General features: G+C 35.5%; 1 protein-coding gene and 1 non-coding gene across 3 annotated transcripts; one reads left to right on the top strand and one right to left on the bottom strand.

Moving 5' to 3' along the window:
* Window positions 1-1,930: 1,930 nt before the first annotated feature.
* On the bottom strand, window positions 1,931-18,899 carry LOC112199010 ((R)-mandelonitrile lyase 1). 2 transcript variants are annotated; one of them, XM_040518277.1, is made up of 8 exons: window positions 18,881-18,899; window positions 16,643-16,778; window positions 9,907-10,569; window positions 6,029-6,833; window positions 4,774-4,882; window positions 3,900-4,677; window positions 2,289-3,116; window positions 1,931-2,177 (listed from the first exon to the last, which is right to left on the bottom strand). In XM_040518277.1, exons 2-5 carry the CDS (start codon window positions 16,743-16,745, stop codon window positions 4,819-4,821), a joined length of 1,635 nt encoding a protein of 544 aa, XP_040374211.1. In that variant the 5' UTR covers window positions 16,746-16,778; window positions 18,881-18,899; the 3' UTR covers window positions 1,931-2,177; window positions 2,289-3,116; window positions 3,900-4,677; window positions 4,774-4,818. The 2 variants fall into 2 exon arrangements, with proteins under 2 accessions (XP_040374211.1, XP_024195849.2); XM_024340081.2 differs by lacking the exons at window positions 1,931-2,177; window positions 2,289-3,116; window positions 3,900-4,677; window positions 4,774-4,882 and adding an exon at window positions 5,719-5,897.
* A 3,078-nt stretch (window positions 18,900-21,977) lies between these two features.
* On the top strand, window positions 21,978-22,077 carry LOC112201218. The gene has a single exon (XR_002936674.1). It is a non-coding gene; the product is annotated as a small nucleolar RNA Z162 (small nucleolar RNA).
* The last annotated feature ends 5,769 nt before the right edge of the window (window positions 22,078-27,846 follow it).

Below are 27,846 nucleotides of genomic sequence, written 5' to 3' on the forward strand. Positions count from 1 at the left end.
CAAACTTGAGGTACCATTGCCTGGAAGCTTGCTTACGACCATATATTGATTTTTTGAGCTTGCAAACCTTGCTTTCATCTTCTGCAAAACCATCTAGTTGCAACATATAAATTTCTTCATGCAAATCACCATTCAAAAATGCAGTTTTGACATCCATCTGGTGTAACTCAAGATCAAAGTGTGCTACTAGGGCCATGATGACTCTGAACGCATCTTTGGTTAAGACTGGAGAGAAAGCCTCATTATAATCAATTCCTTCCTTCTGATTATAGCTCTTGGCCACCAATCTAGCTTTGTATCTCTCAATCTTCCCATCTGAATCCCTTTTTGTTTTGAATACCCATTTACATCCTATAGGCTTGGCATTGCATGGTTTGTCAACCAAAGACCACACACCATTTTGTGCCATGCTGTGAAGCTCATCCTCCATTGCCAACCTCCATTTTGCACTGTTTACTGACTGCATAGCTTATGCAACTAAGGTTGGATCATCCTCATCTCCAATGTCAGTTTCTTCTATAGTTAAATACACTTTATAATCATCTGGTATGGCTGATTTTCTAGCTCTTGTAGATCTTCTCAAGACTATAGGATGTGGTTCTTCTTCTATTGGTGCTGCATTCACATTAACTTGCTGTTCTTCTAGCCTTTGTACTTCAACTTGCTGCTCAGTTGCAATTTGTTCATTCTGAACATTATCCATGCTATGAATTGTAGTTCCTGCTTGCTGTGCTATAACTTCGGCTTGTTCATCATTTGGAATGAGATTTAAATCCAAAGTTGAATTGCTGGTGCAGTTCTAATCTGGGATTGCTAACTCACTGCTATCCTGGTATACAAACCATTCTTCTATATTGTTATCTACTTGTGAAGTTTCCATATCAGCTTCAATATCCTTTTCAGCATTGTTATCGAAGACTTCATCATAGAATGTGGCTCTGTGTGATTCTACAATTCTTGTACTTTTTCTTGGACAATAAAATCTGAACCCCTTTGATTTTTCACAGTAGCCAACAAAATAGCCACTGACTGATTGTGAATCAAGTTTTTCATCTGTTGCATTGTGAACTCTGATCTCTGCATTGCAGCCCCATACATGAAAGTGATTCAAACTAGGTTTGTATCCACACCAGAGTTCAAAAGGGGTTTTTAGCACAGCCTTGCTTGGAGTTCTATTGCAAATATAATTTGCTGTTTTTAAAGCTTCTCCCCACCAAAATTTTGGTAGTCCTGATCTCACTATCATGCTCCTAACCATGTTGATCAATGTTCTATTTCTCCTTTCTGAGACTCCATTTTGTTGTGGAGTATATGGTGTAGTGTATTGTGCCATAATTCCACATTCCTGCAAGTGCAAAGCAAAAGGACCCTTATGTTGTCCTCGTTCAGAATACCTGCCATAGTACTCACCTCCCCTATCTGACCTGATAGACTTAACGACCATGCCAGTTCAACCTCAACCTTATAGATTTTGAAGAATTCCAAAGTTTGTGATTTTTCAGAAATTAAATAGATATGACAATACCTTGAAAAATCATCGATGAAAGTTATGAAATAGCAGTTTCCACATATTGTGTTAACTGGAAAAGGGCCACAGATGTCTATATGAATCAATTCAAGCAAATGCTCACTTCTTTTTTATCCTGTCTTTCTAGCATTTGTCATTTTACCCTTTAAACAGTCAACACAAGTTTCAAAGTCAGCAAAGTTTAAATGAGGCAAAATTTCTTGTTTAACTAGTTCAACCAATCTTTGTTTTGAAATATAACCAAGTCTTTGTGCCACAGAAAAGATGAAGAATCACAAAATTTTCTCTTTGAACTTGGTCTGTTTAGAAAGAAAATATCTTTGCTTTCATTTTCTGCTGAAACATTTGTGCAATCAACACACCAGTAACCATTCAAAAGTGCAGCATCACCAAAACATTTCAAATTAAAATAGAACTTCATAACTTTATTATTACTAGAGAAGCTGAAGCCATTGTTTGCTACAAATTGAGATCTAGAAATCAAGTTCCTACTTATACTTGGAATACAATAGACATTGTTCAATACTAATACATAATTATTCTTAAACTTGAGTTTGACAATTCCTATAGCCTTCACAGCCACCCTTTGGCCACTCCCAGTACACACCCTTGTCTCATTCTTTCTTGGGATTGAAATCTCTGACAATCCCTGTAATGAATTGACAATATGAATAGGGGAACCAGTGTCAAACCACCAAGAATTGTCATGCACATAATCATTTGACTCAAAACTGAAAACAGATTTGGATAAAAAAACTACCTTTCTTTTTCATCCAAGCTTTGAAACTTTCACAATCTTTCTTAAAGTGACCTGGTTTCTTACAAAAGAAACACTTTATGCCACCTGCAGGTCTATACTTCATTTTATCAACATCAGATTTCATAACAGTTTTGGAAGTACTTACAGAGGTACCTGGCTTGGAGTTTCTGTTTCCAAACTTCTTTCTGTACTTAGTTTTGGTCATCAGATTCACAGCCATGTTAGTTCCTTCTTGCTTCTCTTTCTCTTGCTCAACTTCTACACACAGTGATATCAATTCATTCACACTCCATTTCTCCTTTTGAGTCTTGTATAGTGTCTTCAACTGAGAATACTCACTTGGAAGTGAGTCTAGAAGCATGTACACCAGGAATGAATCATCAATGGCCATGTTTAATGCTCTAAGCTTTCCAGCAATGTCTGAACCTCTCATTATATACTCTCTAACACTTGTCTTCCCATTGAATTTCATTCTTGCAAGAGACCAAACCAGATTCTGCACTTCAGCTTTGTCTGAAATTTTAAACTTTTCTGCAATAGAATCAAAGAACACTTTGGCTAATTCTGAATCAGGTACACTACCCCTCACATTTTCATGCATGCTTTTCTTGATCATGATCAGTGCCATTTTGATATGCTTGTACCATTTGTCATGCTTTTCCCTTGCTTCTCTACTAGAACTTTCAGTCACTGCTGCTGGTGGATTGTCCTTCAGAACATGATCATAATCCAATATTCCCAGATTCAGTTCCATGTCACCTTTCCATTTCTTAAAATTTGAGCCATTCAGAAGCTCAATTTGATTGATACTCATTGGAAAGTGCATAGCTGCATGTGAAATGATCAACCAAATTAAACTAGTGTAACTTAATACCAGAATAAACTGAATATCCCATAACTTGGATGAAATGTATACATACAGTAATATGAATTTTATCAATTTCAAGACTCTGACAACCTTTGTGGTGTACAAATCTTTATTGATATATGAATATCCATCTACTTAATATATATACCAGATTTATTAACCAAATGTTTGGAACTGTATTTCTTTGGAAATGTCCAGCAAATTTATTTTAAGTTTCATAAATCTGTGATCCTAAATGATAAAGCATCTGTATCACTTATCTCATTTACATGAAGCCACTTTGGCAGCATACATGAATTCAAGATATATGTAAGTTTGATGCAAATAATCTCTTCTGGTATACAATATGGCATTTTGATAGCACACAATGTATTTGACATTATACCAGTAACTTTATCAACATATTCATATGTTAATGTCTCGTCAAAATTCTGGTCACAGATAAATAAATGTATAAATGATGATCATATGCATTTGAAATAATATACAGACAATAAGATATCACATATCTAAACGATATAGTCTTGAATATGTATATTGCAATACATGTCTAAATGCGGATTAAAACAGTTTAATTCCCCAGAATACATAATTTCAATACAATTAAATTATTTAACATGCCAATGATCTATATATAGGTGCTTTGATACCAATTGTTAGAACCAAAATACATATCGAGTCAAAATAGAGATGATATGAACCTATACTAGATCAAAACATGTATATAAACTACTGCAGATTACCAGAATGTGTAATTGAACTCGGGATTGAAAATATCCTACCAATCCTGTATCTGCAGAAAACAGGAACATAAGAACATGGATGCAGAAACTTACTTGATGCACTTGCATTGTCCATGACAGTCTTCTCCTGAATCCACCTTGACTTTCTCTTAGTAATGGGACTAATTTTTGAGAAAGAACTCGTGTTTCAAAAGGGACAAGTATGACATTCATATAGAGGCTTTGCATGACAGTTTCATCCATAAAGAAATTGTCATTTGCTTAACTGTTTTATCAAACCATCAACTGCTTATCAACTGCACAGATTTTGAATTTAAATACAAACTTATCCATAAACAGAATTGAATAATAGCTTGTTCACATGTAATTTTAAACTCTGATCAATTTTCATAATTATATATGCACACATGTATAGCTGCATATCAGTAAAACTTTGTGCAATGTCTAGTTCTATACATAAGCTATATCATTAGATTACAACTTAGAGAAAATGCACCCATGAACTAAGTGTAGTTGCTGATTTGCCAAATAAAATAGCTCTCACTTTTCTCTGTGTTTCTTAAGCCTCCATAAGTAACTTATAGTTAGAGGATTGAAGAGGGTACCTGGGCTATTTTATTTTCATCTCAAAAAATCCCGACAGCAATAAAGCTAGATCTCAGCTTTTATATTTAGACATCACTCTCTGATCGTTGGAATTTCACATCTCATCAGCTCTCAACTCGACAACTGGCTTGCAGTAGTCAAGGACTCCAAGACCGGCATTGGGTTCAAGGTTCTACAGTCCCACCAATAACAACGTATTAGTTCTTGTTGCTAAATGGTTTTCTTAAAAAAAAATCACAAAAAAAAAGGAAAAGAAAAGAACAACAACATATATATGTTCATTGGGAATGGCGATACAAGGCACCACTCTTCATTATTGGAGCACAACTCCATTCCTCTTCCTTTCGAGCATAGGTCCACTAGGAGCTTCTCCAGTCCTACAACATTTTACTCAAGAGACTTAGAGCGACTCCAACAGTTTCCTTATAATTTTTGTATTATAGAGAAGTAAAAGTCAAACCTTTAGCCTATTTTTTTTTCCAACTCCAACAGATTCCCTAGTTTACAGTAATCTATAAAATCTCCATATTCTTCTTTAAAATTTTGGAGTTTGCTGTAAATATAAGGAATTTGATTTTCTCTCTCCTCACTTTCCCTAAAATAGAGATAGTTATAGGGAATCTGTTGGAGCAAAAGAGGCTTATTTTTCTCTAAAGTAGAGAAAAATCAAAATATAGGGAATCTGTTGGAGTTGCTCTTAGAGCAAATGCACCCATGAACCAAGGGCAATTGCTGGTTTGGCAACCAAACTGGTACAACAAATCTACTATTCATCCACAATTAGCAAATGCATGTAGCTTACACAATCCACTAATGAAAAGCAATTTGTCTGCCAATCTACTATTCACACTTCAAATTTAATAATTCATTAATTCAAAAGAGTGTTACACTTATAATTTAATTAATTAAATAATTAATAATGAGATTAATCATACAATATTAATCAAAAAAATAATAATGAATAAATTTAAAGAAATAAAGAATAAATTGATGGTGTCTGAAGACTAGGTGTTCTTGTAAGTTTCTTGAGTAAATGAGTTTCATTGTACCAGTGAGTGGAATTGATTTCTCCTTAACTATTTCATCACTGATTAATTTAGAGCGTAAATACATGGAAACTATTGCATGTATTGTGTTGACTTTGGTATTAATGATATCTCGTCCTTCTTAGCCAAATAAATAAATAAATATCATATAAATATATACAGTTCACTAGACAAATGTAAAATGGTATATTAAGTAGTGATGTATTAAGTTCGTGAGTACACTTGGTATGCACATCGCATTTATTTAATCTTCTGATCATAGAATTACATACATTCGAGATGTTTAATCATAAAGTTAAACCCTCAATTAACTTCTCTTTCTTGCAGCATCTTAAGGCCAACATACCTGACCAAGCACATAAAATGTTGGTGTAAAATACCAAAACTTTATAAATATTCCTTTTAAACTAGGTGGTAGGAAGTCAAGAGTATCTTTTGGCCGTAGTTAATCCAAAAAATCATAAGAATATAACATACCTGCCTAACATCATAACGGTGGCCTGGGGATTGGTTCCTGGTGAGAAATTGAATGTGGAACCATCAACAACACGTAATGAATTGATCCCAATGACTCGCAAACTGCTATCGACCACCTTTCCCACAAGGCATCCGCCATGGTAATGCCAAAATGTGGCAACTGTAGTTCGACAGAAGGTTTCAAAGGGAGCATCATCTGCTTGGTTCGTAGGTAGAGATGGTCCATAAAAGTTAAAACCTTCCGTACCCGAAGAATTTTGGGACCTAAATGGTTTCAACGAGTTTGTCTTTAATAAGTCTGCAATCTTTCTCAGTCCCTTAACGCAGCGAGCAAGGTCGGCCGGATGTGCAAAGTAGTTGAAGCTGACATTCGGCCCGACTCTCACGTCAGAAGATGATTGCAACCGGAGAGAACCATATGATAAGGGTCCAGGTACTTTCGAAGCAATATTTGCCAAAGTCACATTGCTGGAATTATTTGGCACGATATAAGAGAGAGCCTCTATGTAGAAATCAGTTGCAATTCCAGCAATTTGTAGAAATGAAGGCTGAAGTAGAAATGGGGGCAAAATGTTTATGGAATTACGAGGATTGTCGAACATAAACTGTCCAACGTTGGGTTGAGGGTAGATGACCGGGATTTTAAGAGACGAAAGGTAGGATTGAGGACCAACACCACTGAGTAGCAGAAGTTGAGGGCTCCCAATCGTTCCAGCACTCAATATAACCTCTCCTTTACCACGTACAAATGCCCGGTGTGACCTCCCGTCAGAATCACTGTATATAATTCCTGTGGCAGAGCAACCTGTACTAGGTCACATCGTACATTTCATTAATATCTCAAGCTATTGAAATTTAAAATAAATAAATATCAGAAAAGTAAAAATGAGAACTACTACATAATGAAAAGTGACAAAATCACATTCGCACTTGTATATAGGTGTTAGGTGTTCGTGCTCTTAGAGCATAACATTGATGTTGGGTTAAGTGGTGGGTGTGTGTGTGTGAATATTGATGTTAAATTAAGTGGGGTGTGTGTGTGCGATTTGGGGGTGGGAGAAGAATATTTTCTGTCCGTTCCAGAAACGATCTCCTTACTTTAAAAATTTCAGGATTTTTGTTATTTTACACAAGTATATAACCTAATTCAATGATCTCAACTGTTGATCATTTAGATTCCTATGCAAGAATGATGTCTACAAAAAATCAACCAAATCCATGATCATTTGATTATTCAAAATTGTTTAAACAAATGTAATCCGTTAGAACAAATATTGTGCTAATCAAATGGTTAAACGTTTTTTTATTTGACTAATTTTTTGTATGATTCATGTGTGTAGGTAACTAGAGAATGAATGGTTGTGATTATTAAAATACATTATAAAAATAGAAACATCCTCACTTTTCAAGTTTAAGGTGGTCCTTTCTTGATCCTCCCTCTGTGTGTCTGTGTTTATATAGCTCTTCTAGTGAGGGATCCTTTTTTTTTGCCATTTTAAGGGATCGCACATTAGACCCAATTTTCAATTACATATTCACATCTCAACTGTTCAGTTTTTAGGTATATATGAGTATATTACCTCTGCAAATTTTCAGTCAAATTGATAATCACTAAGGCCTTCATAACTGCGATTTACAATTATGAACATTAACTATTCAGGTTGGACAGATTCGGTTCATCCATTGATTTAATCTAATTCGATACATTAACGATCATCAATTTGGTTGAAAATTTGTAGAAATGATCTATACATGAGGACTTAAAAACTGAACGTTCAAGATATCGAAATGCGATCAAAAAGTGGGTCCCACAAGGGATCCTTTAAAATGATATAAAAAAATGAATCTCTTAGTGGAAGAGCCCTATATATATATGAAATTTTTGACAGAATTAATCCTGAAATATTAAAAAACTTTGAGAATAAATTAAATCACAAGGGTAAATATGACAATTACATAATAGATTTTTATTAAGAAAATTTAAAAAAAAATCCCACAATCCCCATTTTTCTCTCTCACTATTTTCTCTCTACAATAACTATTTTATTTTATTTTATTTATTTTCTTAAATAAAAAACTATTCACATGCAGAGCATGTATGAAAAAAGCTAGTGTGTGTGTGTGTGTGTATATATATATATATATGTCTGGATCAAGGGACACCAAATTTTACACAAATTTTATCACACCTTGTGAGCCATTAGATTTTAAAGTGTTCAATGGTTCAGATTTATTGTTTGAATGATGTCAACACAACACTAAGTGATGTGAAAATTACATGGCATTTAATATTTCTAATATAAAATTAAACTTTTTCTTCATTAAAAGATAAAAACAAAATTAAAATTTGGAAAATCAAATCAACAAGAACTAAAAAGAGAAAAAGAAGAAGAACGAGCAGAAGAACAAGGATTCCTAGTTCCCATCAAAATTCTGCAGGCCTTCAATTATATTCCTCCTTATTCCAATCCTAGGTTCGTATAGAGCAATTTGCTGGTGGAGGGCTGGAGGCAATCTTTGTGATATTTGCGAATTAAAGGGCAATATATATCCATCATACATGCGTGGACCACCAATTAATTTAAGGGCCTTGACCTAAAGCACTAAAATTTGCCAAAATCAACTCACTTATCCTACCAACAGATTTTTATTCTCATTAACTAAAAATTAACAGAACGAAAGAAGACAAAGAATTAAACCCTAACTTGATTAGTTGGTGAATTTGGAAGGACCGGAATGCAATTAAGCATGACAAACATGGGACATCGACGCAGCAAATTACACTACAATTAATGTGCTAAATGGTAGGAGGATTTTGTTGGAGCATAAGAAGTGAAGAAAGGGCGGGCTCGTGTACTGTCGAACAGTGAGGTGCAGCGGTCTGGGTAGTTTGGGCCTGAATTAAATGGAGCGCCGGGGTTGGGTGGATTGAATGTTCATTTGTACTTTATGGTGCTTCTAATAAATGACAAAGGAAAGGTAGGCCTAGGGGCAATCATTTTGAATGGTGATTGTAACTTGTAAGTTATTGGGGGCACTTGTGATTACGATCGAATGTCCACCAAAGGACTTCTACTTAAGCACTAGCTTTGTGGAAAGGCTTAAGCTACAATCAACAGTAGGGTTTTGGAAGAGTTTTTTTCTTCAATAAAATTCTTTTATTGCCCCAAAATAAAATATTTTGAGTGGATGCAATCTTATCATCTTCTCTATCAATTAAAGTTTTATTTGTCTAATTTTAAGGAAATTAGTCCTCTGTTCAAATGCCCAAATTTTATTGGTTTTATCGGCCCCCAATAAAAGGTTTTGAATTGATATAATCTTCTTATTTTCTTCCTCGATCAAAGTTTTATCTGTCAAATTGTAAGAAGATTAGTCCCCTTTCCCTCCAATAAATTTTTACTACCCCCCGCCAATAAAATAAACTTTTAGTGAGGGGCAATAAAAGTCTCCGGTGACCTATAAGATCTCCGACGACCCCTTTGGGGTCAGTGAGGTTTTCATAGAGGTCCGGCAACCGACATCACGCGATGTCTTCTATGGCTTCTCCCTCTTCCATTTTTTCTCTTTATGTGGCAAAGGAGTGAAGACAAAATAGTCTCAAAATTAAATTTAAAATAGATAAAAAAAAAACTTAATCGGTTATTAGGAAACAACTTATAGGAAAAAAATAAGTGAGTGGTGTAAGGGGGAAAAATCCCTAAAATTAGTGTAAAGGGTCAAAACCCCATACTAGGTTTCAATTATACTCGGTACTGCTCCAAATTAGAATTAAGTCAGTCTGGTATATTGTTTGACCCTAATTGCAATTTTCTACGTATGAAATATTCCACATTTAATTTAAAAAGTGCAAAGGTCATAGATGATTTACGTCTTACTTGACACATTGGAAGAAAAGATGATCCTCTCTACTGTGGCATGAACTGCAACTTGCAAGTTGTTTGGCTCTGCTCTATTAAGCAGTTCAACAGCTCCATGCCTCCTTCCATTACTGTCAAAAATCGAACCCCCAACTTTAGCTCCTGGAATGTGTTCCAAATTAAATCCATTGTCCGGAGTAACACCAGCCTCCAATAAGGCTTCTTTCACAACAGATTGCCAAGTTTCCACATTAACCGGGCGGAATACGGTGGTGTTTTCGACCCAAGTATATGCCTTATAAACCATATCCATATCCCATTCAATTCCAGATGTGAGATAGAACTCCTTTTCGGCTCTGGAGTAAAAACCAGCATTGATCATACTCGACCCACCCAAGATCCTGCCTCTTGCATTACGAACACCATCTTCTGAGGTGAACCTTTGAGCTGGGATCTTACCATCATCTTCCTGCATGACATTACTCGCAAACTTTTCTTCACGCAAGACACTTGGATATGCACTAGGAACACTGCCTCTTTCTAGAACCAATACTGAATACTTTTCGGATAAAGTTGTTGCCAATGGACAGCCTGCTGTTCCTCCCCCAACTACAATGTAGTCGTATTCTTCTTCTAGCGGTAGATCGGTGGCATAGCGCACAAACTTCATGTAGCTAAAATCTGAAGAATGTGAAGATTTGAACAAATTTTGTTATGATAAGTGCTGGTAAGAGAAGTGGTTATTTGTAAAGTATATACAATAGTTCTCCCTAAACATGCAACTATAAAATCTGTCTTGATCAATAAGTGTTGTTACATTTTAATATTTTATTTATTATTGAAATTAAATTTGGGTGAATTTATTTTGTGTTTAATTTATGAATTTATTTGTGTGTTTAAATTCAGAATTTATTTTGAATTTTATTTTCTAACTCATGGTGTTTTATTTTGATTTATTTTGGATTTTAATTCTTGTAACCTATGGCTTTTGGTTACTACCCTATTAATGGTAGGGAGTGTCCTAAGAGCCTATAAATAGCACCATTTGTTGCATGCTCAAACAGATCATTGCTTTTAAGTAATATTGTTACTAAACACTACTATTCGCCCATCAATTTTCTTTCCAAAATCCCCCAAAGTGTCTTGTGTGTTTTTTGGCCAAAGAAAGGTGTTCTTTTGGTGGAGCTTTGGGTTCCTCCAATTTGTGCAGATTGGTGTGAGCCACACAACTTGTTGTTGGGCTGTTGTATCCTGGAGGGGACAAGTCAAGAGATTTCTGGTGCACCGGCATTATTCCGCAGAGGGCTTGAATCTCCTTAAAGAGAGCGAGATACCCGCGCCTCAGCCTGTTGTCAACGAGTTTCTCATATAGAAATTATAATTTTATTGTAATTTCACCAACAATTTTAAGGAGATTCAACAACATGGAGCATGCACAAGAGAAACCGTTTGACAATATGGGAGATCTCTACTTGAGAAAGATGAGTATAACTATTCTTTTTTATCTCTTGACTTATTTCTCATGTAATGTTTATGATTATAATAAACTACTCACTGTTATTCAAAGAAATGTTGAGAGGTTTTGTAGATCAACATGGAGAGAGTTCCAAAAATCCATGCTTTACAAACAAAATGAGATTTCCTTGGAGACATTGACAACTCGCACCCGTGTTGAGGAGGAAGTAAGAGGTCAAGATGTTCTTATGCAAGATACAAACAATGACACCTCCAAGGTAAATTTAGTATCTTCCAATAATAATATGCCCAATGGTCATTTTCATAAAAATTCTCTTATGCAGCCAAAGAAGAAAAATATGAAAAAAGTTGGTAAACCTCACCAACAGAATAAAGGCAAACCAAGCTATGTGAATAAGAACTAATATCCTCCTTCAGAAAATAAGCAACAATATACTTGTTGTTATGTTTGTGGCAAAAGTGGGCATATTGCTCGAAATTGCAATTATCGAAACGTGAGGCTGTTCCTCAAGCTCACGTCACTGAAGAACCATATGTGGCATTGATAACTGATGTAAATATGGTTCAAAGTATTGAAGGATGGTGGGCAGATTGTGGTGCTAATAGGCATATCTGCTATGATAAAGATTGGTTCAAGAAATACACTCCTTTTAAGGAGCCCAAAACAGTTATGCTTGGAGATTCACATACTACTCATGTGCTTGGAACTGGTGAGGTGGAACTCAAATTTACTTCTGGTAGGGTGCTAACTTTGAAAGATGTGTTGCATACACCCTCCATGAGAAAAAATTTGATGTCTAGTTATCTTCTTAATAAGGCTGGTTTTAAACAAACTATGGAATCTGACCAATATGTGATCACCAAAAAAGGTGTATTTGTGGGTAAAGGTTATGCATGTGATGGCATGTTCAAATTGAATGTTGAGAATAATAATAAAACATCTACTTCAGTTTATATGCTCTCTTCTTTGAATTTTTGGCATGCACGTTTATGTCATATAAATAGTAGATATGTGGGAATCATGAGTAGCTTGGGTTTAATTCCTTCAATGCAAAAAGATTTTGAAAAATGTGAGACTTGCAGTAAAGCAAAAATTACTAGAAGGCCTCACAAAAATGTTGAAAGGAATACCGAGCTATTGGAATTAATTCATACAGACTTGTGTGAATTTGAGGGAATTTTAACTCATGGAGGTAACAGGTATTTTATCACTTTTATTGATGATTGTTCTAAATATGCTCGTGTCTATTTGTTGAAAAATAAAAGTGATGCTCTTGCTAAATTTAAAGAGTTCCTCCTTGAGGTTGAAAATCAATTCGGTAGAAAAATTAAAAGACTCCGAAGTGATAGAGGGAGAGAATATGATTCTTCTGAATTCAATACTTTTGTTCAATCTTTAGGAGTGGTTCATGAAGTTACTCCACCTTATTCACCTGCATCTAATGGTGTGGCAGAAAGAAAAAATAGAACTTTGATTGAGTTAACAAATGTCATGTTGATTAATTCAGATGCTCCCTCTAATCTTTGGGGTGAAGCAGTTTTAACTGCTTGTTATATGTTGAATAGAGTGCCACATAAAAATACAAAAATTACACATTTTGAGGTGTGGAAGGGACATAAACCAAATTTGGGTTATCTTAGAGTTTGGGGTTGTCTAGCTTTTGTGAGGTTAACTGACCCTAAAAGACCAAAATTGGGTGCTAGAGCTACTACTTGTGTTTTCGTTGGATATGCTTTAAATAGTACAGCCCATAGATTTCTTGATGTTGAAAATCATGTTGTGATTGAATTTGGTGATGCAATTTTTCATGAAGAAAAATTTCCTTTTAAATCAAAAAATAGTGGGGGTCAAGAATCTAGAGAAAATATTTTTTCACAACCTAGTTCTTCTTCTTCTAATTTGCATATACAAGAAACTAATGAAAATGAACCTAGAAGAAGTAAGAGAGCTAGAGTTGAAAAAGATTTTGGCCCTGACTATTATGTTTATAATGTTGAGGAAAATCCTATTTCTTTACATGAAGCTTTATCATCACCAGATGCAATTTTTTGGAAAGAGGCTGTGAATGATGAAATGGAGTCTCTAATTTCTAATAATACTTGGAAATTAGTAGATTTACCAACAGGTTTTAAAACCATTGGATATAAATGGGTCCTTAGAAAAAAAAACTCAAACCGGATGGAAGTGCAGACAAATATAAAGCTAGACTTGTTGCTAAAGGCTTTAAGCAAAAACATGATCTAGACTTTTTTGATACTTTTTCTCCAGTTATAAGGATTACATCTATTAGATTATTGATTGCTATTGCTGCAATTCATGATTTGATTATTCATCAAATGGATGTGAAAACAGCTTTTCTAAATGGTGATTTAGATGAAGAGATCTATATGGACCAACCAGAAGGTTTTATAGAACCTGGTCAAGAGCACAAGGTATGTAAGTTATCTAAATCCCTTTATGGTTTAAAGCAGGCTCCTAAACAGTGGCATGAAAAATTTGATTCATGCATGATTGGAAATGGTTATAAATCAAATGAATGTAACAAATGCATATATTATAAATCTTGGAAAAATCACATGTTATTATTAGCCTCTATGTGGATGATCTGTTAATTTTTGGCTCAAATTTGCATGTAATTGATGAGAGAAAAACTATGCTTAAGAGCAATTTTGATATGAAAGATCTTGGTGAGGCTAATGTTATTTTGGGCATGAAAATAACAAAAACATGTGATGGTATTTTTCTTGATCAGTCACATTATATTGAGAAAATTTTGAAGAAATATGATTATGTTGGCCACAAGCATGTATCTACTCCTTTTGATTCTAGTGTTCACTTATTTCCTATTGAAAGTGAAAATGATGTGATTAATCAAAAGGAATATGCTAGCATAATTGGCAGTTTGCGCTATGCAACTGACTGCACTAGACCTGACATTGCATATGCAGTTGGAGTACTTAGCAGGTTCACAAGTAAACCAGGTAAAGAACATTGGCATGCAATTGAGCGTGTTGTGAAATATTTGCTTGGTACTAAAAATTATGGATTATTTTATAAAAAAATATCCTGCTGTACTTAAAGGCTTTTGTGATGCCGATTGGAATACTCTGTCAGGTGATTCTCTCTCTACCACTAGTTATATTTTTACATTAAGTGGATGTGCTATTTGTTGGAAATCAAAGAAGCAAACAATAATCTCTAATTCAACCATGGAAGCTGAACTTATTTCTCTAGCTTCAGCAAGTGAAGAAGCAAATTGGTTGAGAGATTTATTGCATGAAATTCCCTTGTGGGAAAAACCTATACCACATATATTGATTCATTGTGATAGCACTGCAGCTATTGGTAGAGTAAATAACCGTTATTATAACGGTAAATCCAGACCTATAAGAAGAAAGCACAGTACTGTGAGATCATATTTGAGTGATGGAATTATTAATGTGAATTACGTTAAATCATGTGATAATCTTGCAGATCCTTTAACTAAGGGATTGGCAAGGGATAAGGTCTGGAATACATTGAGGGGGGATGGGATTGAAGCCCATATCGTCATGAGCCATATATGAGGACACCCAACCCGGTGATTAGAGATCCTAAAAACTGGGTTCAATGGGAAAAACGAATCATAAGGTGGCCGTAAGAAAAATGCACTATATTTTCTTACTCATCCCTATGATGTAAGTGCATTAATCTTGTAACGTATATGAAGGCTGAGTTTACTTAAAACTCTTAATAAAATATGTAGCTCATATGAGTGGGATGTTATAGTTACAAGAGCATCCTTGACGGATTTTACCTATATGAGTGTGAGAGTGGGGCCGCTCTCTATAAGAATTGGGCTTATTCTTGAAATATACTCATGAAAACCGGGATAAGCACAAGGCCGTAACGTGCTGGCTAATAAAGCTCATATTAACACCTGAATTATTATGTGTGAGCAGTAGTTTTTATTTTCCCTTAAGCAGTTGTAGTTCAAGTCTGAGACCACTATCAACTCTGGAGTAGGAATTACTGTTTCACTAAGTGAAGGTTCAATGCAGAGCACACCTTCATGATGCATAATGGTTTGTCTTTGGCCGGTAACTTTGGTTTATATTTTTTTTAAAAATATTAAAATGAGTGGGGGAATGTTGTTACATTTTAATATTTTATTTATTATTGAAATTAAATTTGGGTGAATTTATTTTGTGTTTAATTTATGAATTTATTTGTGTGTTTAAATTCAGAATTTATTTTGAATTTTATTTTGTAACTCATGGTGTTTTATTTTGATTTATTTTGGGTTTTAATTCTTGTAACCTATGGCTTTTGGTTACTACCCTATTAATGGTAGGGAGTGTCCTAAGAGCCTATAAATAGCACCATTTGTTGCATGCTCAAACAGATCATTGCTTTTACGTAATATTGTTACTAAACACTACTATTCGCCCATCAATTTTCTTTCCAAAATCCCCCAAAGTGTCTTGTGTGTTTTTTGGCCAAAGAAAGGTATTCTTTTGGTGGAGCTTTGGGTTCCTCCAATTTGTGCAGATTGGTGTGAGCCACACAACTTGTTGTTGGACTGTTGTATCCTGGAGGGGACAAGTCAAGAGATTTCTGGTGCACCGGCATTGTTCCGCAGATGGCTTGAATCTCCTTAAAGAGAGCGAGATACCCGCGCCTCAGCCTGTTGTCAACGAGTTTCTCATATAGAAATTATAATTTTATTGTAATTTCACCAACAATAAGCAAAGCTTTCTTGAAGAGGCTGGGCTGCTGGTTTCTTTCCGGCGCCTGTCTTTTATTTACATATTTTTTCAAGGCAAGCCTAAAAAAAGTCTAGGTTTGTCAAAGCCGTTGTTTTAGGTAATGACACTAATACCAAATTTATAACAGTTTGGATATCAATTGATGTAATCTGAGATTTACTGCAGGAGATCGATTTGATTACGCTCTCTTAATTTCAATGACTGAATTATGTTAGTACTATAATTTTTACACTTTTACTGGAGGAGGGTTTTTTTTTTTTTTGGTGAAAATACTGGAGGGTTTTTGGTTTTCATAAAATGACAGTTCAAAACCAGATCGGAAGCACATTTTTTTTTCCATAGTACTCTATTCAGTATTTATGCATGTTCTGTTTAAACTTTATTTGTTTTTTTTTTTTCATTATACAACAACTTTCAAATTTCTAAAATAGTTGAACTCAAAACTTCTTACTTATGAATGAAAAACTACTGATCAAATTTTGTTTAATGTGAGTTTGTGATAAATAAATTAAAGTATAAAGTGATTTACCATTCTCATATGGAGTTGCCAAAGAATGAACCTGATCAGTTTGACAAGAGAAGACAAAAAGGTGCAGAAGGAGTATTACTGCAGCAATTGCAGATTTCTTCATGTTTTGGAAGCCAATTAAACGTCCTTGCCGTTGCTGGATAAGTTAGAGACAGGTTCACGGGATTTTATAATGAGTGCATATATAAAAAAATTTATTTTTATAGAAAATTGTATCTTGATAATGTGTCAGATAAGCTCACAAATTATGAGATAAGTAAATTAATTTTACGGAAGTCAGTCCAACAATGATATTCAGATGACAATGCTTTTAAGCAGTTGGCCAAAAAAAAAAAAAATAGAACATCAAAGCAAATGAAAGGCGAAAATGCAAACCTAAAAGCCCTATTCCTTTAGTTTATTCTGATTTAAGCTTATGCTGCGTTTTTTTTTTTTTTTGATGAAAAAACTTACGCTGTGTTCTTGCCTTGATATACATATAGGGTGGTTCTATTTAGACCTCCCAATTTGCTCTTTGGACCTATCTAAATTTTTATCCAAATTTAATCCCTATTTTAACCCTCTATTATAATTTAAAAAAAAAAAAACCAAATATATAGAATGAAGGAAAATTCTACAATGTGTTAACGTATGACATGCACACAATTGCCTTAAAAGTGATCAAATGAGTCCTCAAAATAGTAATATTAGTTCTCAAAGTGGTAATATGAGTCCTTAAAATGGTAAATTTTCTTAGTTACCACATGAGTCCTCAAAATGGTAATATTAGTCCTCAAAGTGGTAACATGAGTCCTTAAAGTGGTAAATTTTCTTAGTTTACCATATGAGTCCTTAAAATAGTAATATTAGTCCTCAAAGTGGTAACATGAGTCCTTAAAGTGGTAAAAATAGTTGATATATGAGAAATGTTAACATATCATAGCTTTACCCACGAATGAATACCATTGATACGCAAGAGTCATTATTCTAAAATACTCTCTTATGAATCATAAAATTTTTATTTTTTATTTTTTTATTCAAAATTTGTGATGCACTTCATAACTCCGTAGCCATGAGAAATTAAAGAGGAAAAGAAAAACGAGTAAAGAGTATATTACATCACTTGAGATATGCAGGTGGTTTTAAATTATTCAAGAATCCATAAATTTTTGTGGGTTTTTGGGTTGAGAATGTAGCCTCCAGCTTGGCCCTTCTTCTGTACTCCAACACAATTGCACTTATAGTTCTCAATTAAATACTCTACTGTATGCCTGTATTTATCCCTTTTGACGAAACTGTCGATGGCCCTTCATGCCATGTATAGAGTTTAGACTTTAAAGTTGGTAGTGTGGTCATATATTAATCCTTCCTCTCCTCTCTATGTATATAGTTCCTTACCGGACAAAGATAAAAAAAAAATTGATGTTCAAAGGAACTGCATGTATCATAGGAGGTATAAAAAAATAAAATAAAATAAAATAAAAAGTAAAATACAAACAAGGACAAAATAGGAAGTTTATTGAAAAAAATTGGGATGGGAGATCCAAAGAGCAAATTAGGAGGTTCAACTAGAACCACCCTTCCAATATGCAAAGGTCAATAAATAAATTCCTATTATTAGCTGACGGGCAAAGCTTTTAGGGTTAATTATTTCTGATAACATCTACACAATTGAACTGAAAAAATAGGTAATTAATTTCAACCTACGTAACAATTTAATATATTATACTCATATATGTAGTACTCTTGTTTTAGAGAGAATATCTTCAAATTAAAAAATTTAAGAATTTTTATTATTTCCGTCTACTATGAAATATAATTCAACGATCGAAACTAGTCATTCTATAGATTCATATGCAAAAATCTTCTCTGTAAAAATTAGCAAATTACACAACATAATGGTCATCTAAAATGTGCAAACAAATGCAGTCTATCAGATAAAATTGAAATGAAAATCATAGCTAGGAATCAAATAGCTAAAAAGTTTTCAATATACTAACTTTTGCTGATGTATGGCTTTAATTGTTTAATTGTTGAATTAGATGATAGAAATATGAAGGTTCTTAAATTTCAAGTTTGAGAATGTCCCATTTAGAACATCCCTCCTTATATAGATATGAATGCATATAAAAAAGTTGACCAAGGGCAACAGATACCATAGAATTCAGATTAATAAAATTTGTCCCAAAAAAAAAACTATTAGCAGAAAGATTTATAAAATATTTGCTATGGATAAGCCGTATATTGGTAAAGGCATACCTGAGTGAAGAAAGAATAAAAGAAATGGAGGGTGTAGATAAAATGATATGTACTTATTGAGAAGAAGCATGCTATTTATAGTGGACGAAGTAGTGTTAGCACAGTGGTTAGAGCACCTATTACCTATGATCGAGGTCATGGGTTTGAGTCACCATGGAGGTAGGAGTGAAATCCTTTGATCCTCCTTTTAAAACAAAATGCTATTTATAGTCAAAACCCACTACTTCTCTTTCAAACTTGGCAAGCCAAGTTCGGATAGGACTGATAATGCTTACAGAAAAACAAAAAGAATATATAAGAAGATAATAAATGCAGAGGACAACGCTAAATTGAAGTTAGGTATTTTGTTCTTCTAGAAAAAAGAAAAACGAAGTTAGGTACGAAGTTAGGTATTTTGTTAAATAGGATGTATATTTTTAGGACCCGGATCCTCTCCTGAGCAAAGCTCTCTGCAGAGCTACCTAAGCATTGAAAGAGATGGTGACACGTGGATTTTATTGGATCCAATGGCCCACAACAGGCTTAGCTTTTCTTTTTCTATTTTTTCCTTTCTCTCTCTCTCTCTCAGTCTACTCTTTCTCTCTTCTGTTCATCTTTTTTCATCCTCTTTATAACGTCCCGAACCTGAAATTAGTAAATCGGTAGTCATTTGGATTGTAAACGACCTTTATTTTCACTTATACTGTCGTTTCAGTACTTTTAGTGGCCCTAAAAGTTGACTTTTTGTTCGAGTCAAAATTTGAGAAAATTTCCTCCATGAAAGTTGTAGAGGACGTTAAACCGAGCACGTGCATGTGTGGTACGTATAAATCGGAGTTCGTATGCCAAAGTTATGGATATTTTCGTGTGAGGGGTATTTTGGTCATTTCATCACACCTTAATTATAAGGTTTCCAGCCATTCTCCCCATCCTTTACGACAGAAACCAGAAAGAAAGAGAGAGAGAGAGAGAGAGAGAGAGAGACTCCCCATCCTTTACGACAGAAACCAGAAAGAAAAAGAGAGAGAGAGAGAGAGATCTTCCGGCGCCGATTCAGGCAATTTTCGGCAGCAAAAATGGGCGACATACTGAACTCTTACTCGATGAAGGAACTAGTATATATGATCGTCGGAATAGTACTGTGAGTGGACTTTTGTTTTAAATAATGATGCATGCGTTTATTTTCTTGAATTAATACTTTATTTAATTAACATATTACTTTTCAAGTATATGAATTGATTTCGGAATTTGATTTCGGTTTATCTCGCGGATTTGCTTTCAATAATGATTTTCATGAAGTGATTACGATTTATTCCGGTTGTGAATTTCGGATATTAATTTTGTTATGCTCGGATTCGAAACTTTGATTTATGTTGTTTTTCAACAAAATATTTTCCATGGTATTTATTTTAAAGTGGAATATTAGTTCATTATTGAACTTCCTTGCTTATCCATCATTGACCCGAGAATATTTTTGCGTGTGGGACACGCCGTTGATTTATTGTCATTTTCTTATTTATTTATCGACTTTCGGTTTTGGCATTGGGAATGCCTTATTGATGATTCTTGTTTCGGTTTTGTTTCTGAATTGCGATTTATAATTTGATCTCGCCTTTCTGCTATTGATTTGAGATAATTTTGGCGTGTGGGACACGTCGATGATATTTTCGGCTTACTGTGAGAATTTGGGGGAAGCTTTATGGATTTATGTGGTTTTCGGATTTTCTTTTTGCCATACTTTGGGTGATTATTTATCATGCTAGCATTGATATGTCCGCCTCTGTGGTGAGGTGATGGGATCACCGAAGCCCGTCCGCCCTTGTAGCGCTGGTTACTGTCTTTGTGACAGTAATGCTGAATCCCAGTATCCTAATCGCTACACTTTGTGGCGTGTGGGTATATAACGGGAGTATATGGGAGTACTTTAGCCTGGGAGGCTCATTCGTATGACTATCTTCTTCCCCTACTTTTATATTATTTTTGACTAGCGGGGCTAGTCCTATTTTCTCTTAACCAACGGGGACTGGTATGTTTTCACGAGACTCCGAGTTTTAACGACATACGTTTTATAAACGTTGCATGCATCGAAGTTTTATGAATTTAAATCCGTGGGAAAGTAATACAACTTCTTTTCTTTTAAATTATTTATTTAATTGTATATTTTGTCCACTCACGCTGATGTGTTTTTCAATTACTTTCCCCTGGGCCCTTCGGTTTCAAATGCCCAGTTTGCAGGCGAAATTAGTTGAGGTCGGACATATATGGAGTTGAGGCATATTCAACAGCATGGCTTCCGCGTTTTCCTTTGAATTAGGTTTTCCTTGTTTACCCTTTTTATTAGAATTGCTCTGATTACCTGTGGGATTAATGTTATTCAAATTGCGTTTTGTGTTTTGTGAATTGGGGAATGGTGTAATTTGGGGAGCAGGGTGGCTCCAGGAGAATAAGGATGGATGATTTAGAAGTGTAAATGTTTTCCTACAGGTTTTGGGTAGCCTACTTTAAGGGGAAGTTCTGCCAAATTTTTTGGTAGAATTTCTTCTAAAGTGGGCCCTGCAGGGCCACTCTGGATTTCGGGGTGAAATCCAGGGCGGGTCCTGTCACTCTCCGACTCCGACGTTTCCAAAATCCTAGCCTCTGCCATCCGCTATATCCTCAAGTCTCTCCACATCGGTGGTTAAGCAATTGCAGCCGTAGATCGACTGTGGTGGAGACTCTCTTAGTGGCAAACCGGTTCGACGCGTCCGTTTTCACTCCGGTCATCTCAGTTCCAACGGAGCAAGCCAACATGATTTTGGCTCTGTTCGCCGGCGGAGATGGGTACAGAGTAGAAGAGAATGACAGGTGTTTGATGGTCTATAATATTGCCTATCAATCTTTGTAAAACATACTGGAATGAAATGGGTACTGAGTATAAGAATAAGAACCCATTTGAAGTTCTCATATCCACATCTTGTTTTTATAGATTTTATTTGCTTACAAGTTTTCACATATGTGGGGATGAAGAAGAATAAGAGAGAAGGGAGGAGGTTAGCAACTTAGCATACAAACCAAAAGGAAGATTCATAAGATGGCAATAAAATGAAAGAAACCAAACCCAGAAATGTTGAATACTGAAAGAGGTACAATGAGGATCCAATTAGTAGTGGTATTCATGAGATTTAAATATCGATGAATCCAATCACTACTTCACTAGTCCTTTTCATTCTGAGTGCAACGTTTTTTTTTTTTTGTATCGGTTCGTGATTTGCTTATTTCTTCCTCATCTGTCAATTTCTAACAGAACAGCATAACAGAGATGTAGGGGTGGAAGATTAAGAGAGACAACCTTTGTTGGTGGAGTCTGGAGAGGGCTAAAAAGGACTAGGAAAATTATTATGAGTAGAGATACTACGTGGCAGTATTGTAGACCATTGGATGTTGTTTTTACACATGGCATTACAAGATTGAAAGCTTAGGAAGCTCAGGTCACTTTATTGCTCAGGAGAGGATCCACTCCCATATTTTTAATGGGGTATTGCTAAGTGGCTACTAAGTTATCACAATAAGTGTGAGTGGGCCAACATACCTAGGGTTTCTCTGTAGCCTAGGGGAGAGATTGAAAACCTAGGGTTTCTTCGATTTGAGGTTCTAGAAGTGACGGTAGGGGGTTAGGGTTACCCAACAATCTACTGCAAACACTTGATGAAATATGAATTACTATAAAGCTCATCGAAATCATCAATAGCAACAAAACCAATCCGCAATATCAATCATAATCACTACATTTGTTATCACCACCTTGCTTATACTCTACAAAACCACACACATTTATAAGAAAATCACAATCACAACCCATACCAATTCCACACCAAAGCTCCAGTCTGCATAACATAAACGCATCATTTAATTTATATAATTATGTTGTCATGTACTCAGGAATGCTACTAATACCAACTATAGTTCACCATCACAAAACTCGAGAAACTTAGTTTTATGCTTAAAAACTCATGTTCCATACTTGTGAACCGCAGTCGTATGAACCGTAGTCGATCGAGTTCATATCATTTAAAACAAATATTCATTTCTGAAAATGATTTATAATTTATCAATTAATTTTGAAAATTAAGTAATTCCGTTCGTAAATGAATCACGTGAGATTTATTCACCTAAAATCCAGCTGCGTCTTCAACGAAACAATATTAATTATGGCACACCCTCTGTCAAGCACCTAATAAAATAAGATCACAACTCAGCATACGAATCACAAGCAATTTAAAGTTTGAATCCCCCGCTTCAACCAAAACCCAAAAGTAACGCCAATCGAGGTGAAACCTCATCCGAAACCACCAAAACTCTCTGGAACACTCCTACGATCGATATGTCAAAGCTACAAATCAATCAAACTACCGGATCCTCACGGATCGATAACCGAAACAACCAAAAAGGGTAAAAACCCTAATAATTTCATACTAACTCCGAAAATTACGTATTAAATTTCAAAATGCTCGTATCAACGAGTAGATGATAAATAAAACCAGAAACTGCCCTTGACATGGCCGGAAACTCCGCCAAGTGCAGCCACAAGCGGTGGCACACCGCTGCCGGACCAAACTCAAAACTACCCTAATCGAACCGTCCCAAAATGTGTACAATAAAGAGAGGAACAACTTTTATACCTAGAGCTAAGTCAGATTCAGCCTAGATCGATCAATCGTATCCGTTTGATCTGCAGAATTGATATGAGTCGTCTTCCAACCTTGATCTTTCGCTCCACACTTTGAATCGTCCTTCAAGGCTAGTATGGATATGATCTAAAGGAGAAGAGGAATCCAGAAATGATAAGGATCGGCCCCAAAAATTGCCGGAATCAGAAACTTTGACCGGGTTGGAAACGGAGCTCCGATCTACCGCTTATAGCGGCTGTCGTAACCGTCGAGCACCAGAGGGTGGACGGGGAGGTAGTGGCGAAGAAGTCTGCATTGGTGGCTTGGTCGGAGGACGCCGGAAAAAGCCAGAAAATCTTGGTCGGGTCGGTCGAGTTTCGTTGGATATGAGGAGAGAGAATAGAGAGAAACCGAGGGGAGGAAAATATAAAAACGGAAATTATGGGGTTTTATGAAAAATCCCAGAATTTTTCTTATTTATATAAATTTTCCAATTTTTCATCGCCCATAACTTTGTCATACGAACTCCGATTTCCGTGATCCACATATCTACGAACTCGTATCCGCGCGCTCTACAACTTTCGTGAATGAAGTTTTCTGATAAACCCAACGAATAAAAAGTCAACTTTTTGACCCCTAAAAAATAAAACGTTTCAAGAATTTATTCATATGAAACACTGTCACTCCACCCCTGAACCACGTAACGTAATAACAACCTATTTAATAATTTCTAGAAAATCATCATAAATTAATAATAAATTTTCGGGATATTACAGGAGCTCAGGAGAAGATCCACTCCCGTTCTTAGATGCCTCGTGACTTTTGATTTTAATTCCTTTGATGAGATTGGTTTGTGAAATTGTAGTTTAAAACAGGAAAAGGTGGGTATTGTCCAATAGTGACCTTCACGGATGGAAGTAGAAGGATCCATCAAGGATGTTCCAAAAATGGTATTACGAAAATACCCCCAAGACTAATGACGAAGCAAATCTGACCCAGCTAGCACGCTGACACCGACTCATTGAATTCTGAGCCACAACCTTCAAATCTCCAATAAATGCTATCTAGGGATATTTCTGTCAAAACACCTACCTACCCCATGATGTAAGCCGTCGACCAAACTTACCTGAATTGTGGTTCCCCACCACCCCAAAATTGGTGTTCTTCAGTAGGCTTTGGAACTGGGATCTTGCCTCCGGTTCCTTCCGAATTGGAAACAATCTCATCGAAAGCTACCAAACTTCTGGAGCTTTCTAGACAACCTACCCAGAAGAGAAGAAGAAAAAAAATCTTTCTTTAATTTTGATGACCAAGTGTGGGTTGATAATCCACATCCGAATAATTTGTTTCTTGTTTCATTTGTTCCCTTTTTTTTTTTATTAAAATTGTTTTCTGAATTCAAGTTTTTTGTTAGTTTCCTTTTTCTTCTATTTCTACTAATTTTTTTTTTCAAAGCCGATCCTGCTTATCTATTAAGCTCTTAAGTAAAAAAGAAATTTAAATTATGCTCCTCTCATGTGCCATATCTTGCTCATAAGATAACAAGCCTATGGAAACTTCAAAAACTGAAAGCCATCGAGAGCTTAAGATGAAAATTTATGGTTCCAAACTATTTATGTTCATACACAGTGGTTATTAAAAAAAAAAAAATTTCAAAGAACTGTATTCCTTTTATGGCTCTTTTTGCATTCTTTTAAGCCCTGAAATGGTAGGGTATCAATAGCAAGTCTTTCTATTTGAAGTCAAACTTTAGCTATTGTTTTAAAAAAAGTCGAACTTTAGCTTTATTAGGAAATTAGAAATAAAGCTATTCACCAAGAACATTTAAAATTACGTATGTAATCAACATTTCTTTCAATTCTAGCTAACTTTAAATTTATATTTTCGACTGAATTATATATATATATATATATATTATCCTCAAAAATTTTTAAAAACAATAAAATAAAATAAACTTTCAATCAAACATAATTTACTTGGAAACATAATAGTGAGTCATTTTCACTGTACACATGTTGAGACTTGAGAGCCATATAAAGTAAACCCAAGTAGAGAGATTGCTGATACAAAATAACTAGAAATTTTTTTTCCTTTTAAACCAAGTACATACTGATGCCCTGAACCCATAATGTCAATATATACTCGCTCCGTAAAGTCATATATTACACAAGTTTACGAATTAAATTGCCACAACAAAATAATAAGTAAATGCTCCTCAGAGCTTGCTACGAAGCAGAAGTTTTAACAACGGTAAAGTCACAAAATTGGTTTCCTACCGTAAAGCTGCAACTATCGAATCTCAGCTTTAGCCACGATTACCCTGACCTGCAGGATTAGCCCGTACACCATCGAATAGTGCACTGAGTTGCCACACAACAAACCCGGTAAGCTTATGAAAGCTTGTATGAGTAACTCAAAACAGAAAACCACACAACTCACCCCAAAACGAGGAAAACCTTTCAAATCGAGAAAAGGAACACATACCATGCTTCCCAAAAACAATATTCTTTTCCCAAAAGAAAACAATAAAAGTCACAACATGACAAAATCATATAAATCGTTAACCTAATAATTCAAATATGATAAATCGATCCAACCTGGATAATAAAAGTCAACACACAACAAATCATATCTTTCGTTAACCAAACAAATAGAATATGATACTTTGGTCCAACCTGGATAAAAGTCAACACACAACAAATCATATCTTTCGTTAACCTAACAAATAGAATATGATACTTCGGTCAAACCTGGACAATAAAAGTCAACACCGTGACAAAATCATATTAATTGAAACTCCGACAATTAAAATATAATACTTTGGTCCAACCTGGACAATAAAAGTGTACTCAGGAGTCGTAAGTAACCTACTTAGATCCATGAGGTACGATGGCAGACAGACTAGAGCTCTATCTGATCGTATCCACTCACCCGGCCAAAGGTGTGAAGTCCCGATATATTGCCTGAGGTCACAACCTGCGACCCCAGATCCTTAGGCCAACATAACCCTTCAATTAAAACATTTAAACGAGTCGCACTGTGCCCAAAATGTTTCAAATCACCAAAAATGGAGAAATCACAACATGTGACTCCCAAATCCTCAGACCACTGGTCGTCAGATTAAAACATTTAAAATGGTCATACCAGACCTGAAAATGTTACTCAACTCAAAAAGGGAGAAATCACAACCTGCGATTCCCAAATCTCAAACACTTTTCAAAACAATAGAAAATACAATTTCCCACAATAATTGTTTTCCGAAAAGCCACACCTCAAAATAATAAATGAGCACAATCATGCATATTGTTTTCATCAACCAACAAAACCACTAACACATATATATTTCACGTAAATATATATATATATATATATATACACACACGTAGTCATTCACTCGGGAATGCCACTAATACCAACTATAGTTTGCAGTTAAATAAATAACTCCCAAAACAATAAAGTAACTCCGTTCGTAAATGAAAATTGTGAGATTACTCACCTCTGAATCCTGCTACATCTTCTATATATAACTGAGATAACAAAATCACAGAATAACCGTCCAAGACAACTTCGTCAAGTACCTAATCACATAGGGTCTCATCTCAGTACACGAACACAAAGTGATTAAAGTTCAAATCTCCCAATCGAACTACAACCCAAAAGTAACGCCAATCAAGGCGAAACTTCATCCGAGACCACCCAAAGTCTCTGGAATATTTCTACAATCGATATGACAAACTACAAGTCGATTGAAAGCGCGGATCCCTATGGATCAAAAACTGAGTGAATCAAAATACCTAAAAACACTAACACGCTCATATGATCTTCGAATGCTACAAACCATATATCAAGACGCTCGTATTGACGAGCAAATGATAATAGGTGAAAGAAACTACCTCTGACATGGCCGAAAACGCCGCCAAGGCACACCGCCACTTGCCAAACTCAAAACCACAACAATCTAACCATCCAAAATGTCAAGAATACCAAGTAGAGAAACTTTAATACCTGGAGCTTGAACCAACTCAGCCTAGATCGTCGCCAATCACCGTCACAAGCCAAATACCACTGTTCACCATGAGTTGACTATGCTCCGATGTAAATCGTCCAAAACCACTACCACGAGTCGAAGGAGGAAGCTCCCACGAACCTAACAAGACCGGTTTCGTGCTTGGTCGTTGCCGGAGGGGGAAAATCTGGTCGGGTTTGCTTTCGCCGCCGTGTACGTTCAAATCGCCGCGAGCCACCATCGTAGGGAGGACCGCACTGAGGAGGTGACCCTATATGTGCCGGTCTCATGGCCAGGGGTCACCGGAGCTCGCTGGAAAAGTCAGGTCTTGGAAC

Source organism: Rosa chinensis, chromosome 4 (genome assembly GCF_002994745.2).
Source record: "Rosa chinensis cultivar Old Blush chromosome 4, RchiOBHm-V2, whole genome shotgun sequence".
Lineage (NCBI taxonomy): Eukaryota > Viridiplantae > Streptophyta > Magnoliopsida > Rosales > Rosaceae > Rosa > Rosa chinensis.